Genomic DNA, 15,944 nt, shown 5'->3' on the forward strand with positions numbered 1-15,944 from the left:
CAGAGTCTCACCCTGAGATTAGCATTAATGAGACAGGTCAGGTGGTCGGTGTAACCCTGACTATGGCTCATCTGCAGAACCAAGATCAGAAGGGAAATTCAAGATGTGCTTCAACTGAGATCGTGTCCTCTGCTGTGAACCCATAAACTGTCCCATCACCACCACTACATCTCCAACCACTCCCACGACCACATCGGTCACTACAAAGCCAAGTCCCAAGGCACTTCCCATTCTGTGCCCACCACAACCACCTCAACTCCATCTTCACCCCAACTCCAACAACTTCGGTTTCCACACAACAACCCTAGCACATCCACCTATCCACCTACCTACAGCTGTGAGCTACGGTGCTTGGACCAATGGTTTGATGTGGACTTCCATCATCTGGACCCAATGGTGGAGATGAGGAAACCTACAACAACATCATGGCAAGAGGAGAGAAAATCTGCCACAAGCTGAATCATCACAGAGCTTAATGTCGTTCAAGTCTCACCCTAGATTAGCATTAATGAGACAGGTCAGGTGGTCGAGTGTAACCCTGATTGGGCTCATCTGCAGGAACCAAGATCAGAAGGGAAATTCAAGATGTGTTTCAATAGATCCGTGTCCTCTGCTGTGAACCCATAAACTGTCCCATCACCAACTACATCTCCAACATTCCGACCATTGTCACTACAAAGAAGTCCAGAACTCATTCTGTCCCACCACACACCTCCCCATCTTCACCCCAAACTCCAACGACCTCAATTACCATCTCCAACCACCCCTACGACACATCAGTCACTACAAAGCCAAGTCCCGCAACTTCCTTCTGCCCACCACACCACCTCAACTCCATCTTCACCCCAAACTCCAACGACTTCGGTTTCCACAACACCAACCACAACTCCTAGCCATCCACCACCCACCTATCCCAGCTGTGAGCCACAGTGTTCGTGGACCAAGTGGTTTGATGTGGACTTCCCATCATCTGGACCCAATGGTGGAGATGAGGAAACCTACAACAACATCATGGCAAGAGGAGAGAAAATCTGCCACAAGCCTGAATACATCACAGAGCTTGAATGTCGTTCAGAGTCTCACCCTGAGATTAGCATTAATGAGACAGGTCAGGTGGTCGAGTGTAACCCTGACTATGGGCTCATCTGCAAGAACCAAGATCAGAAGGGGAAATTCAAGATGTGTTTCAACTATGAGATCCGTGTCCTCTGCTGTGAACCCATAAACTGTCCCATCACCACCACTACATCTCCAACCACTCCCACGACCACATCGGTCACTACAAAGCCAAGTCCCAAGGCAACTTCCCATTCTGTGCCCACCACAACCACCTCAACTCCATCTTCACCCCAAACTCCAACAACTTCGGTTTCCACACCAACAACCCCTAGCACATCCACCTATCCACCTACCTACAGCTGTGAGCTACAGTGCTCGTGGACCAAGTGGTTTGATGTGGACTTCCCATCATCTGGACCCAATGGTGGAGATGAGGAAACCTACAACAACATCATGGCAAGAGGAGAGAAAATCTGCCACAAGCCTGAATACATCACAGAGCTTGAATGTCGTTCAGAGTCTCACCCTGAGATTAGCATTAATGAGACAGGTCAGGTGGTCGAGTGTAACCCTGACTATGGGCTCATCTGCAGGAACCAAGATCAGAAGGGGAAATTCAAGATGTGTTTCAACTATGAGATCCGTGTCCTCTGCTGTGAACCCATAAACTGTCCCATCACCACCACTACATCTCCAACCACTCCATGACCCATCGGTCACTACAAAGCCAAGTCCGAGGACAACTTCCCATTCTGTGCCCACCACAACCACCTCAACTCCATCTTCACCCCAAACTCCAACGACCTCAGTTACTACATCTCCAACCACCCCTACGACTACATCAGTCACTACAAAGCCAAGTCCCAAGGCAACTTCCCATTCTGTGCCCACCACAACCACCTCAACTCCATCTTCACCCCAAACTCCAACGACTTCGGTTTCCACAACACCAACCACAACTCCTAGCACATCCACCCACACCTATCCCCAGCTGTGAGCCACAGTGTTCGTGGACCAAGTGGTTTGATGTGGACTTCCATCATCTGGACCCAATGGTGGAGATGGGAAACCTCTAACAACATCATGGCAGAGGAGAGAAAATCTGCCACAAGCCTGAATACATCACAGAGCTTAGAATGTCGTTCAGAGTCTCACCCTGAGATTAGCATTAATGAGGACAGGTCAGGTGGTGCAGGTGTAACCCTGACTATGGGCTCATCTGCAAGAACCAAGATCAGAAGGGAAATTAAGATGTGTTTCAACTATGAGATCCGTGTCCTCTGCTGTGAACCCATAAACTGTCCCATCACCTACCACTACATCTCAACCACTCCACGATCATCGGTCACTACAATAGCCAAGTCCAAAGGCAACTTCCATTCTGTGCACACAATCACTCAGCTCCATCTTCACCCCAAACTCCAACAACTTCGGTTTCCACACACCAACAGACCTAGCACATCCACCTATCCACCTACCTACAGCTGTGAGCTACAGTGCTCGTGGACCAAGTGGTTTGATGTGGACTTCCCATCATCTGGACCCAATGGTGGAGATGAGGGAAACCTACTAACAACATCATGGCAAGGGAGGAGAAAATCTGCTCACAAGCCTGATACATCACAGAGCTTGAATGTCGTTCAGAGTCTTCACCCTGAGATTAGCATTAATGAGACAGGTCAGAGTGGTCGAGGTGTAACCCTGACTATGGGCTCATCTGCAGGAACCAAGATCAGAAGGGAGAATTCAAGATGTGTTTCAACTATGAGATCCAGTGTCCTCTGCTGAGACCATAAACTGTCCATCATCCACCACTACATTCTAACATCTCCTCACGACACATCGGTCACTACAAAGAAGTCAGACAATTTCCCATTCTGTACCCACCACAACCACCTCAACTCCATCTTCACCCAAACTCCAACGACCTCAGTTACTACATCTCAACACCCTACGACTATCATCAGTCACTACGAACTAAGTCCCAAAGGCAACTTCCATTCTGTCTACCACAACTACCTCAACTCCATCTTCACCCCAAACTCCAACGACTTCGGTTTCCACAACACCAACCACAACTCCTAGCACATCCTACTTCCACCCACCTATCCCAGCTGTGAGCCACAGTGTTCATGGACCAAGTGGTTTGATGTGGACTTCCATCATCTGGACCAATGGTGAGATGAGGGAAACCTACAACAACATCATGGCAAGGAGGAGAAAAATCTACCAAGCCTGAATACATCACAGAGCTTGAATGTCGTTCAGAGTCTCACCCTGAGATTAGCATTAATGGACAGGTCAGGTGGTCGAGTGTAACCCTGACTATGGGCTCATCTGCAAGAACCAAGATCGAAGGGAAATTCAAGATGTGTTTCAACTATGAGATCCGTGTCTCTCTGTGAACCCATACATCCATCACCACCACTACATCTCCAACCACTCCCACGACCATCGGTCACTACAAAGCCAAGTCCAGGACACTTCCCATTCTGTGCCCACCACACCACCTCCAACTCCATCTTCACCCAAACTCCAACGACTTCGGTTTCCACAACACCAACCACAACTCCTAGCATCCACCCACCCACCTATCCCAGCTGTGAGCCACAGTGTTCGTGGACCAAGTGGTTTGATGTGGACTTCCCATCATCTGGACCCAATGGTGGAGATGAGGAACCTACAACAACATCATGGCAAGAGGGAGAAAATCTGCACAAGCCTGAATACATCCAGAGCTTGAATGTCGTTCAGAGTCTCACCCTGAGATTAGCATTAATGAGACAGGTCAGGTGGTAGGAACCCCTGACTATGGGGCTCATCTGAGGCCAAGATCAGAAGGGAAATTCAAGATGTGTTTCAACTAGAATCCTGTCCTCTCTGTAACCCATAAACTTCCCATCCACCATACATTCCAACCACTCCAACCATCGGTCACTAAAAGCCAAGTCGAGAAATTCCCATTCTGTCCCACCAAACCACCTCAATCCATCTTCACCCCAAACTCCAACGACCTAGTTACTACATTCAACCACCCCTACATACATCAGTCCTAAAAAAAGCCCAAAGGGCACCCCATTCTGTCCCACCACAACCACCTCAACTCCATCTTCACCCCAAACTCCAACGACTTCGGTTTCCACAACACCAACCACAACTCCTAGCACATCCACCCACCCACCTATCCCCAGCTGTGAGCCACAGTGTTCGTGGACCAAGTGGTTTGATGTGGACTTCCCATCATCTGGACCCAATGGTGGAGATGAGGAAACCTACAACAACATCATGGCAAGAGGAGAGAAAATCTGCCACAAGCCTGAATACATCACAGAGCTTGAATGTCGTTCAGAGTCTCACCCTGAGATTAGCATTAATGAGACAGGTCAGGTGGTCGAGTGTAACCCTGACTATGGGCTCATCTGCAAGAACCAAGATCAGAAGGGGAAATTCAAGATGTGTTTCAACTATGAGATCCGTGTCCTCTGCTGTGAACCCATAAACTGTCCCATCACCACCACTACATCTCCCACCACTCCCACGACCACATCGGTCACTACAAAGCCAAGTCCCGAGACAACTTCCCATTCTGTGCCCACCACAACCACCTCAACTCCATCTTCACCCCAAACTCCAACGACTTCGGTTTCCACAACACCAACCACAACTCCTAGCACATCCACCCACCCACCTATCCCCAGCTGTGAGCCACAGTGTTCGTGGACCAAGTGGTTTGATGTGGACTTCCCATCATCTGGACCCAATGGTGGAGATGAGGAAACCTACAACAACATCATGGCAAGAGGAGAGAAAATCTGCCACAAGCCTGAATACATCACAGAGCTTGAATGTCGTTCAGAGTCTCACCCTGAGATTAGCATTAATGAGACAGGTCAGGTGGTCGAGTGTAACCCTGACTATGGGCTCATCTGCAAGAACCAAGATCAGAAGGGGAAATTCAAGATGTGTTTCAACTATGAGATCCGTGTCCTCTGCTGTGAACCCATAAACTGTCCCATCACCACCACTACATCTCCAACCACTCCCACGACCACATCGGTCACTACAAAGCCAAGTCCCGAGACAACTTCCCATTCTGTGCCCACCACAACCACCTCAACTCCATCTTCACCCCAAACTCCAACGACCTCAGTTACTACATCTCCAACCACCCCTACGACCACATCAGTCACTACAAAGCCAAGTCCCGAGGCAACTTCCCATTCTGTGCCCACCACAACCACCTCAACTCCATCTTCACCCCAAACTCCAACGACCTCAGTTACTACATCTCCAACCACCCTACGACCACATCAGTCACTACAAAGCCAAGTCCCGAGACAACTTCCCATTCTGTGCCCACCACAACCACCTCAACTCCATCTTCACCCCAAACTCCAACGACCTCAGTTACTACATCTCCAACCACCCCTACGACCACATCAGTCACTACAAAGCCAAGTCCCGAGACAACTTCCCATTCTGTGCCCACCACAACCACCTCAACTCCATCTTCACCCCAAACTCCAACGACTTCGGTTTCCACAACACCAACCACAACTCCTAGCACATCCACCCACCCACCTACCCCCAGCTGTGAGCCACAGTGTTCGTGGACCAAGTGGTTTGATGTGGACTTCCCATCATCTGGACCCAATGGTGGAGATGAGGAAACCTACAACAACATCATGGCAAGAGGAGAGAAAATCTGCCACAAGCCTGAATATATCACAGAGCTTGAATGTCGTTCAGAGTCTCACCCTGAGATTAGCATTAATGAGACAGGTCAGGTGGTCGAGTGTAACCCTGACTATGGGCTCATCTGCAAGAACCAAGATCAGAAGGGGAAATTCAAGATGTGTTTCAACTATGAGATCCGTGTCCTCTGCTGTGAGCCCATGGACAACTGTCCTTCCACAATGCCCAGTTCAAGTTTGTCCCCAACCATTCCCACGAAAACATCAGCCACGACTTTTCTTCCATCTAGCAAGATCCCACCATTCCATGTTTCTACAACCTTCAGCACCTTATCTCCACCTTCAAGTTCATCATGTTACTGTTTCTTGTCTGGAAAAGTCTATCCATCTGGTAAGTACCTTGTAAAGTCTCTTCATTTCTCTTTTCTTTTTACTTCTGATTCTACCCAATCCTTATTGTTCTATTCCTCTTATCCATTCATTCCTTCCTTTAAGTCTCAGCATCCTTCTTGCCTTGCCTTCCCTCCACGGCTTCCCCCAAGAGCCACAAAATAATTTTGAAATGCCACAGATCCTAATGGAAGCTCATGGAGGAGCTGTAACCCATTGCTTCTTCTGTCTTCACTGTTCTCTTGCAGGAGACAAATAAACCACTAAGCAACAATAGTGAAAATAAGCATAATGATCATTATCCCTTAATTCCTGCTGCTTTTCCAAGTACACTTTCACTTAAAGCTTTATTTTTGTCTCATAGGAACTGTCATATACAACCAGACGGACAATGCAGGTCACTGCTACTCTGCCATTTGTAACAGAGACTGCAGTGTGGAGAGAATAGTGGAAAGCTGTCCTACTGTGGCTCCCACTCCCAGCCCATCGACATCAGCATCTACGACCACAGCCATAGACACTTCAGCAACCACCTCCACATCGCCATCACATGGTTGCCTGAACGCAGAACCTCCCAGACAAGTTAGTTGGCTATCTTCTGCCTTCTTTCTCTTTTGGTCCAGCAAGGACTGACCTTTGCAGGGAGGGCGGGGAACGGTTTCAAGAATTGGTTGTAGGAATTTTCCAAAGTTCTCTTAAATTGCTCTAAAATTTCACGTTAGAGTGTCTGGGAAGATCATTACAAGAAAGAGGAGTAAAAGGGCAATTTGACTTTGAGGAAAGTGATTGTTTTTTTTCCAAAATGCTGAGTTAGAAATGGTGAATGCTCAAGGGGAAACAGTTATTTCAGGAGTAGGAGAGGAGTCCATTCTGGTCTACATAAACGGCTTCATTCCTTTATTTGAATAAAGAGATGCTCTTTTATAATCTGACCTCCAGAGGGCTCCAGGAACTTGATGACTCCCTTATGTGTCTTTGTAGATTTAATAACTTCCTTTCTGAATTGCCAATTAGAGTCCTGAAATCAATCACCTCAGGAAACCATAGGCATTCCCCTCCCTCCCCCCGCCCCCGCTTCATTTCTGGGTCTTCACTTGAGCTTCAAAAGCCTAGTCCCAAATCTGTGCCTTTTTTTTGCACAGAAAGGAGAGACCTGGTTCATACACAAGTGCAAGAAAGCCACCTGCGAGGGCGACGATGTGATCACACTAACGCCTGTGAGCTGTCCTCCTGTAAAGGAGTTGTCCTGTACCAATGGCTACCCCCCTGTGAAGGTCTACGATGATGCTGATCACTGCTGCTACCATTATGAGTGTCAATGTAAGTGACTGGGCATGGAGTCCAACTCCGCTCTGCTGTGGGCTGCGGCCAGTTGAGGACGTGTCCAGGGTGTTGAGCTGAGACTTTCAGCAGCATTTGGGCAGCAGAGCTTAGTGCCTAATTAGCCCAAATAACAAATCAAAGTGAAAGCTACTTGCTCATCTTCCCCCCTTGCCCTGTGGCTCCTCCCCTCGCGGCATCCAGGAGTGGCTGTGTACAGAGGGACTGCCTCTCCTCCCTCCCTCAGATAGAGTGTCCCTTGTGTCCTATGTCTCAGAAGCAGAGAATGGGTTCAAAAATTCCAGTTACTTCTCTGGTTGATGTGAAGAGGGTAAAGGCCAGGTCTCTGGATCTTTGAAGGATTCAGGGAAAGGCCACCTGCTGCTTGTTTCCCGTGGTCCCGGGGATGGGACCCACAGGCACTCGTCCTAACCAGGAATGTTGTATTTAGTGACTAAAGGACTTGTGTCAGGAGAGAGCCCTGGCCAATGGCTAGTGGGTGGGTTCGGTGCAGTCCAGTTGCCTGGCCGTGAGATTCTCACTATGCACAGCAGAACAAAAGCCAGCCAGCAGAGGCCGAGGGTAGGATTGCCTACCTTCCTCAATCCTTCATGCCCCTGAAGGACAGCACAAGCTGGCCATGGCTCCTCATCACTAAGGGTCCTTACAGGCTGGCCATGGCTCCTCATCACTAAGGGTCCTTACAAGTTGACCATGGCTCCTCATCACTAAGAGTCCTTACATGCTGTCTGCCGCCTTCCTTCTCTGGCCAGGTGTGTGCAGTGGCTGGGGAGATCCTCACTACATCACCTTTGATGGTATCTACTACACTTTCTTGGACAACTGCACATATGTACTAGTGCAGCAAATCCACCCCGTCTATGACCACTTCCGGGTACTCATTGACAACTACTTCTGCGACGCCCAGGATGGCCTGTCCTGCCCTCGGTCCATCACTGTCGAGTACAAAGACAATCGCATTGTGCTTATCCGGACTCTGGTCCGTGGAATGATGGAGAATGAGGTGGGAAGGGCTTCTTCTCCCTGGGTGGGTCACAAGCAGCCAGAGGGACCTGGTGTCTTAGACTCCAGATGGGAAGCAGGAGGGGGCCCAGATTACAACATAGAATGAGGGGATAACCCTGCCCAGCAATCAGGATTCCTAGTGAAGGCACACACCAGGCAACATGGCAGAAACAACCTAGGCAAGATCAAGGGACAAATGGAGGTTCTTCCCCCCTCCTCCCTGGGCCCCTGAGGCTTTGCCAGTGCAGGGTGAGGATGGCTTCAGGGACGTGGAACTGTGGGCTAGGGCTGTCAGATGCAGAGGCCCACGCAGATCCCTGGTGCAGGCCTTTCCCCAGTGGATAGGGGTGATGCGACCAAGTGGTCCACGTGTCTGGGGCAGCCTCCCAGGTCTCTGGTCGGGCGCCTTTGCCCAGGAAATATTTGAGTTAGGTAGAGGAGCCAGCATTGGGGTAGGGGCCATGTTTAGTGGGAGGCTGTGAGGGGGACAGCCATAGCTGAACCCAGTCCCTGGGACTCATTGTTTGTCATAACTGTTCTTCCCCCCAGATTATTTTCAATAACCGGACTGTCAGCGCAGGGTTCAAGAAAGACGGCATTGTGATCTCCACCCTTGGCATTAAGATGTTTGTCACCATCCCAGAGCTCGGCGTCCAGGTCATGTTCAGTGGGATGCTCTTCTCAGTCGAGGTGCCCTTCACCAAGTTTGCCAACAACACGGAAGGGCAGTGTGGTAAGTGCCATCTATGTGCCTGCCCAAAGGAAGAAAAAGCCATGGGATGTCTCTGCCATTGAGTCCTCCCCGGCCGGGCTTGGACAGCCAGGCCAGCTGCGTGGGCTTGGACCAGCACTTGCTGAAGGCAAGCTGGAGAGAAGGCCCCGAGTCCTCATGCCCTCAGCTTCCCATGGCCATCTCAGAGCTCCAGCCCCTGTAGAACATTATCCTGGTTTGTCTCTAGGCCCAGAGACTGAAGCAGGTGGCCTTGCTGAAGGTTCATGTGGGCTTGGGTTGGACCCAGGTGCCATGGCTCCCAGCCTCTAGGCCCCCAGACGGGGCCTCATAAAAGTGGGTGGCCCCTCCCAGGGGTCTTCTGGGCTCTGTGACAGCCTTAGTGACTTAGCCCTCTCCCACAGGGACGTGCACCAACGACAAGAGGGACGAGTGTCGCCTGCCTGATGGGAAGGTGGTGTCGTCCTGCTCTGCCATGTCTAGTTCCTGGAAGTACCATGTGCCGGACCAGCCTTACTGTGCCGGGCCGCCCCCCACCCCTCCCGCGCCTTCCCTCACAACGTCAAAGCCGTGCCCTCCTTCTCTTCTCTGCATGCTGATCATGAGCAAGTAAGAAGCCCAAAAGCATAGCGAGGGATCTGGGGGGGAGGGGCTCAGGCGGACAGGAGAGGGGGCCCAATTTCTGCTCTCCCAAGCCCGGCTCCCCGACCAGGGTGACTTGTCTTCTGAGAGAGTGAGCCCCTGGCACCGGCAGTCTCCCAGGCGAGGCTTGTAGATGCTGTGGAGGGGAGCTGGGCACGGGTGGGAGTGGCTGGTGAGAGGGGTCCCTGAGAGCACTCCCGTGGTCTCGGATTCTGTGATCTTTCCCTCACAAGAGCCACGCCAGCTCCATGTGAGTGGGAGGCTCGAAGGGGTTTGAGAACCGGTGGAAAAACAACTTGTGACAATGTGGAGCTTAGACCAGGACGGGGCCACTGCTGGACAGCTCCACGTCAGCCTGACATGGGGGTCTGAGCCGGGGGCCCTGGTTCCCAGGCCTTGGCTGCGGGAAGGCTCTGGCCAGGCTCCCCGAGCGCCCACAACATGCCAGCTGCTGACTTGGGGCTCCTCTTTCCAAAGGGTCTTTGAAGCGTGTCATCATGTTATACCCCCAGAGCCGTATTTCGAGGCCTGCGTGTACGACCAGTGCCGCGTCCCCGACAGCCTGGTGTGGTGCTCCAGCTTGGAGCTCTATGCGTCCCTCTGTGCCGCCCAAGGCGTGTGCATTGACTGGAGAGGCGAGACCCAGGGGCAATGTGGTGAGTGGCCAGGGCCCCAAGGAGAGGTGGAGTCTGGGAACTTCATCCCATCGCTGGGTACAAGGGGAAGGAAGGGCTGTTGGCTCTGCTCCATTTAGAAATGAGGGGAGGGGCTGCCTAGGGTCACCAAGTCGCAGACAGCCAGTGTAGACTCCCTCAGTCTCACTCAGTCCTCGGTAGTGGACATCTTCCTGGCAGGAGCCTATAACGCACATTGTATGAGGGACAGCTGGCCCCATATATGATCAAGATCAGAAATTCACCTCCCCATCTTATAAGTGGGGAGCTCCACGGCCAGAGTCTCCCGCCTAGGAAGGGCCAGGGTTTAAGCCGCTGTGCTGGGGGAGTGGGGAGAAGGAAACAAGGCGAGGGCTCTAGCAGGAGTTTGGGGCTGAGAGTTCCGGAGCCGGGGACGGCAGGGTGAATATTGTCCAGTAGGGAGAACACAGGTGGGGCAGAGGGCGTGGATGGGGAAGGGGTCAGGGCTCAGCTCCCGAGGGAGTGAGTACCCCGAGGCTTTGCCCCCTCATTGCTTTCCCCTTCTCATAAAGCTCTTACGTGCCCTGATGGCCAAGTGTACCAGGCATGTGGCCCCACCAACCCACCCACCTGCCAAAGTCCCCAGGGAAGCCTCAACAGCAACCTGACGTAAGTAGCCGGTCCCTGCCCGGTCCTATTGACGTGTGGGGCATTTCCCTGCCCTGGGTCCCCACTTGGGCTCTGGCAGAAAGTGGCCAGCCTCTGCCTGCTTCCCTTGCCACCCCCCCCTACCAAGCATGACCCGGACGGGCCATTGGTTTCCCCATTGGCTGGAGGTGCCCCCAGGGCTCAGGGCTCTCGCACCAGGCTCCGGTTCTCCTTCCTCCAGCCTTCCCGGTAACATCAGCATCCTGACTGAAGGCTGCTTCTGCCCCACGGGCACCACCATGTTCAGCTTCGAGTCCAAAGTCTGTGTGCCAGCCACCCCATCCGAGTGCCACTGTAAGTGATGTGCTCGCCCTCCCGGAACCTCAACCGGGGCTCAAGAGGGCACCTAGAGCAGCTCCCAGGTGTGGGGGGGGGGGCTTTAGGGAAGGTGGGTTTGGGTTCAGGAGAGGACCAACAAGCTCATCCGCAGCAGGAGCCTGCCCACCCAGAGCCTTCCTACCCAGCCCTGCTGGGATCGGTTCTACCCCCACGCACACAGTGGGCATTTGGAAGCCCTGGAGGGTTGGGTCTGAAATGGGAAAGTAGGGCCCCTGCTCACAATTCCCTTCTCCTTTCTTTCAGCCTGGTGCACGGGCCCCAATGGAGAGCCTGTCAGAGTGAGTATTTGTGTCAGAGAGCCCCGCTCTTTTCCCCAGAGGCCCTGCTCTGGACACTAGACCCCAAGGGAAGAAGGTTGAGGAAAGCTCCCTTTGCCCTGGGGTTGCAGTGCCAGGGGCTCAAAGTCCTCCCTAGTCCCAGAGTAAGAGACGGGTCATGGGGAAGAACATGGGATGATTGGCCCGGGTCCATGTCAAGATGGTGGCTGTGGGAGGATCAGCCATGGGAGAAGGGGTCATGGGAAGGATGGGAGACCTCAGCTTTATTCTGCGTGGCCCCAGAGAACACAAGCTGGGGCAATGGGAGAGAGGAGCGTCCCTGTGTGGAAGGGGCTGCCTCAAGAGGCAGGGGGAAGGCTGCCTTCCTGCACTGTCTTTGAGGCTGGCCTGGAGATCATGGCCACCTCCCTCCTCCCTCCACTGTGCTCCCTGGGGATCTGGCAGGGCTGCCCTTGCAAGAGAGGACAAGCTGTCATTGGCCCTGCAGACACAACTGGGCAGCACAGTGCCTGCCGTCAGTGACCCTGGCCCTGTAGACACAACTGGGCTGGCACAGTGCCTGCCGTCAGTGACCCTGGCCCTGCCTCTTGCCTCCTCTCCTAGCCTGGAGCTAAGGTTCCCTCAGATCCCTGTGAAATATGCAGCTGCGTCTGTGATGACAACCCCGAGTCCAAGACGTCTGCCATCCTCTGTCAGCCCATAGTCTGTGACACCCACTGCCCAATGGTGAGTCCCCTGGGTCCCTCGGGGAGGGCAGGGCGCCTGGCCACGGCCGGGAAGCTCACCGTCACCTCCTCCGCTCCCTCTGCTGCAGGGCTACAAGTACCAAGAGGAGCCGGGCCATTGCTGTGGCAAATGTGTCCAGGTGGCCTGCGTGGTGCACACCAACAGCAGTGGGGTGCACACCAACAGCAGTGGGGTGCAGCTGGTGCAGGTAGGAGTGCCGGGCCCTCCCTCCCTGCCCCAAGCTGTGGACTCACCAAACCCCCTCTCTGGGCAAAAGTGGCTCCGCGGGTGGGCGCACTTCAGTTGCAGGGAGGCTAACGCTGAAGCTCGGGGGCAGGAGCCAAAGCTCAGGGGCAGAAGCCGAAGCTTGGAGACAGGAGCCGAAGCTTGGGAGCAGGAGCCCACCTGCCAGCCATTCAGGGGACAGTCACCCGCCGGGGACTCTGTGGGCAGAGCTCTCAGCCAGGCACTGGGGAAGGCTTCTTCCTCCTCAGGGAGCTCCTAGTCCTAGAGGAGGGGAATCGGACCAAATCAGGGCCCCAGAGGCCAGTGGCTCTGATGGGGGTCGGAGGCCCCTCCCATCCTTCCCAGGGAGACTTTTCCAAGAGAAGGGAAACAACCTGGAAGGTGGAGTGGGCGCCGGTCCGTGCGGGCTGCCCCTCCCCAGGTTTGTGACTTGTCCCCTGCAGTGGGGGAGGCAGGGCGGGCTGGTGCTGAGCAGCTGAACTAGCCACACTCCAGCCTCGGCCAGTAAGGCTGGCCTTGGATAGCGCCCTCAGGCTGGCCATGGCCTCTCCATTTGAACCTGAGGGCAGGGCATGTGTCTGTGCCTCCCACTCCCCGCTCCCCCACCAGTGGAGAGCCTTCCATGTGGCCGGGACTTGGTAAACGAAGAGGGAACAGGTGCCTGGGGTGGAAGGATGGCCAAAGGGAGGGGAGGGGGTCGGGACAGCCTTGTGTGGTGCCAGGGAAGTAGCCCAGGACACAGGAAGGCTTAGGAGAGAAGTGCCTCCTGACCAGGTGATGGTGGCCGTGGCCATGTCTGGGAAGTCATTCCTTATCCCTTGTCCCTTTCAGCCAGGACAAACATGGTCTAATCCTGAGGACAAATGTGTCCAGTATGAGTGTGAGAAAGTCAATGGCCAGCTCATTTTGGTGACCGCGAAGAAGGCCTGTCCGCCTGTGCTGTGCTCCCCGGTAAGCTCATGGGGGATTGGGAGAGGGCTCCTTTCTCCCCAGAGAGCAAAGGCGCCTGCGGACCACGACGTCCAGGGCCTCCTCCCCGGCTTGGGACCCAGGATGACTGGGATGCTGTGGGACTCCCCTTCCTTGGGTCTCCCTTGGGGCTGTGCTAGACCCCCGCCTGCCCTGTGCTGTCCCCTCCCGGCTCCTAAGGGATCTCCCCGCCTCTCCTCACCCCGACTCTCTAGAAAGCACTGCTAGGGCCAAGGCTTGGGTAAGAGGAGGCCGAGCAGGGGCAAGACCAGTCTGCTCCCCCGGGTCCTGCTGTGAATGACTTTTGTCTCCCCACGCGCACAGGACCAAGTCAGGAAGAGTGAAGATGGCTGTTGCCTCGTGTGTCCACCGCCACCCCGTAAGTGACTGCGATCCTCCTCCTCGGCTGCCTGCCCTGGCCGGAAGTCTGGCTTCCCACGGGGGAGGTGGAGGCAGGGGGCAGGAGGGAAGGCAGAGGGGGCAAGAGTCCCCCTGGAGAAGCCAGGAAGAAAGTCATGCAGCCCCTCCCCAAGGAGGTCCCCCACTATTGCCTCCGGCCCCCAGCGGGTCCCTGCGTCTGCCTTCCCCGGGGATCCCTGCCTGACCCTGCGTGTTCCTGGAAGGTTGTGACCCGGAGTGATCTGTCTCTTCCCCAGAGGTTTACCCTTGTGCCGTGGGACGCCACACGCAAGTCATCCGGAAGGGCAGCTGCAGCTCTCCCACCCCAGTGGAAGTGACCTACTGCCAGGGGAACTGCGGTGACACGATGTCCATGTGAGTGCCCCAGCCCCCCTCCCCGTCACCCCAGCCGGGCTCCCTGCAGCCACCAAGACTCAGGCCCTGCCTTCAAGGGGCCGGCGGCTTCTGGCCACCCTGGTGGCAGATCCTCGGGGAAGGAGGGGGTTAGCCCAGGAAAGTGGCAGGACAAGGACTCCGGGTGGAGGGACTAGCCCAGGAAGGAGGCATTGAAGGCCTGCCCCATGGGGGGAGGGGGCTGTAGGAATGGCCACGATGAGCCCCAGAGCGGCTGTAGCGACAGGGCGCGAGCCCCTCCAGCTGTTAGCTCGCCCACTGCGCCGATACCGACACGGAAGCTGAGAGAAGGGCTGGCAGCTCAGAGAGGGACGCGGCCCCGGGGCTTTGCCGACCCCCGGAGCGGCGCCCCTTGTGCCCCCTTGGCCAGACGGGAGCGGGGGCGGGGGCTGGGGAGCCGAGGCCCCGTCTCACGCCCTTGGCTCTCCCCGGCAGCTACTCGTTCGAGAGCAACGCGCTGGAGCATCGCTGCCGCTGCTGCCGAGAGCTGAGCACCAGCCGGAGGAACGTGACGCTCAGGTGCCCGGATGGCTCCAGCCTGGCCTTCGCCTTCAGCCAGGTGGAGGAGTGCGGCTGCCAGCGCTTGCGCTGCGACCAGCCGGACGGCGGCAGCGGCGAGAGCGAGGAGAGCGGCGACAACGAGGAGGAGCCGGCCCGGAGCCAAGAGCGGGGGCCCGCGGCGCAGCAGAGCCTGCGCCGGCCAGGGGCCGCCCCCGCCGCCCAGCGCCCGAGATAAGCGCCCCCGACCGCTGTGGGGCGGACGCAGCCCCCGGGCCTGGCCCGGCCTCCCACGCGCCCCTGCTCCCTCCTCCCTTCGCCTTCTCGCTTCGGCCTCTTTGGGGACTTCCGGGCAGAGCTCCGGCGCAGGCAGATCCGTGGGCAGGAGGAGGCGCCGCGGCCCAGCTCGCCCCCCTCCCCCCGGCCCCGGGCTCTCCCCGCGGCCTGTTCCCCCGCCCGGGCTCTCCCGCGCCTAGCCCCCCGCCCGGCTCTCCCCGGCCTAGCCTCCCCGCCCGGGCTCTCCCGCGCCTGGCCCCCCGCCCGGGCTCTCCCGCAGCCTAGCCCCCGCCCCAGGGCTCCCGCCAAGCCTATCGCCCAGGCTCCCGACGGCCCCTAGCCCCCCGGCCCCGTCCCCGCTGACACCCGGCTCTGCCTGCCTCCCATGCTGGGCTCAGCGCGCTGTCCATGAAGACTTTTGAGTCCAGTCCTCTGAGGGCCCCAGGGAGAGCCCTGCCTCCTCAGGCTGGTCCTGCAGTCCCCAGCACACACTCCGTGGTGCAGCCTTGCTTCCCCCGTGGCCAGCCCGCACCTGCGCCGCCCAAAGTGAAAGACTTTCTGAGACCAGTTTGAAGTCAGGCGGCAGAAGCGAGGG

At 55.7% G+C, this 15,944-nt stretch overlaps 1 protein-coding gene across 1 annotated transcript in view; it reads left to right on the forward strand.

Moving 5' to 3' along the window:
* The window catches only part of MUC5AC (mucin 5AC, oligomeric mucus/gel-forming), a 36,835-nt gene extending 21,524 nt beyond the window's left edge, over positions 1–15,311 (forward strand). The window contains 22 exon segments of the mRNA XM_031943590.1: positions 918–1,748; positions 1,780–2,052; positions 2,286–2,642; positions 3,174–3,236; positions 3,660–3,846; positions 4,078–5,367; positions 5,370–6,144; positions 6,508–6,725; positions 7,286–7,463; positions 8,237–8,487; positions 9,039–9,222; positions 9,624–9,828; positions 10,339–10,517; positions 11,069–11,165; positions 11,386–11,498; positions 11,787–11,821; positions 12,425–12,547; positions 12,636–12,755; positions 13,625–13,744; positions 14,087–14,141; positions 14,419–14,536; positions 15,011–15,311. Of these exon segments, the coding sequence (XP_031799450.1) occupies positions 918–1,748; positions 1,780–2,052; positions 2,286–2,642; positions 3,174–3,236; positions 3,660–3,846; positions 4,078–5,367; positions 5,370–6,144; positions 6,508–6,725; positions 7,286–7,463; positions 8,237–8,487; positions 9,039–9,222; positions 9,624–9,828; positions 10,339–10,517; positions 11,069–11,165; positions 11,386–11,498; positions 11,787–11,821; positions 12,425–12,547; positions 12,636–12,755; positions 13,625–13,744; positions 14,087–14,141; positions 14,419–14,536; positions 15,011–15,311 (6,073 nt within the window).
* Positions 15,312–15,944: the final 633 nt, after the last annotated feature.

The sequence above is a fragment of the Sarcophilus harrisii genome, chromosome 6, assembly GCF_902635505.1.
Source record: "Sarcophilus harrisii chromosome 6, mSarHar1.11, whole genome shotgun sequence".
Taxonomy (NCBI): Eukaryota; Metazoa; Chordata; class Mammalia; order Dasyuromorphia; family Dasyuridae; genus Sarcophilus; species Sarcophilus harrisii.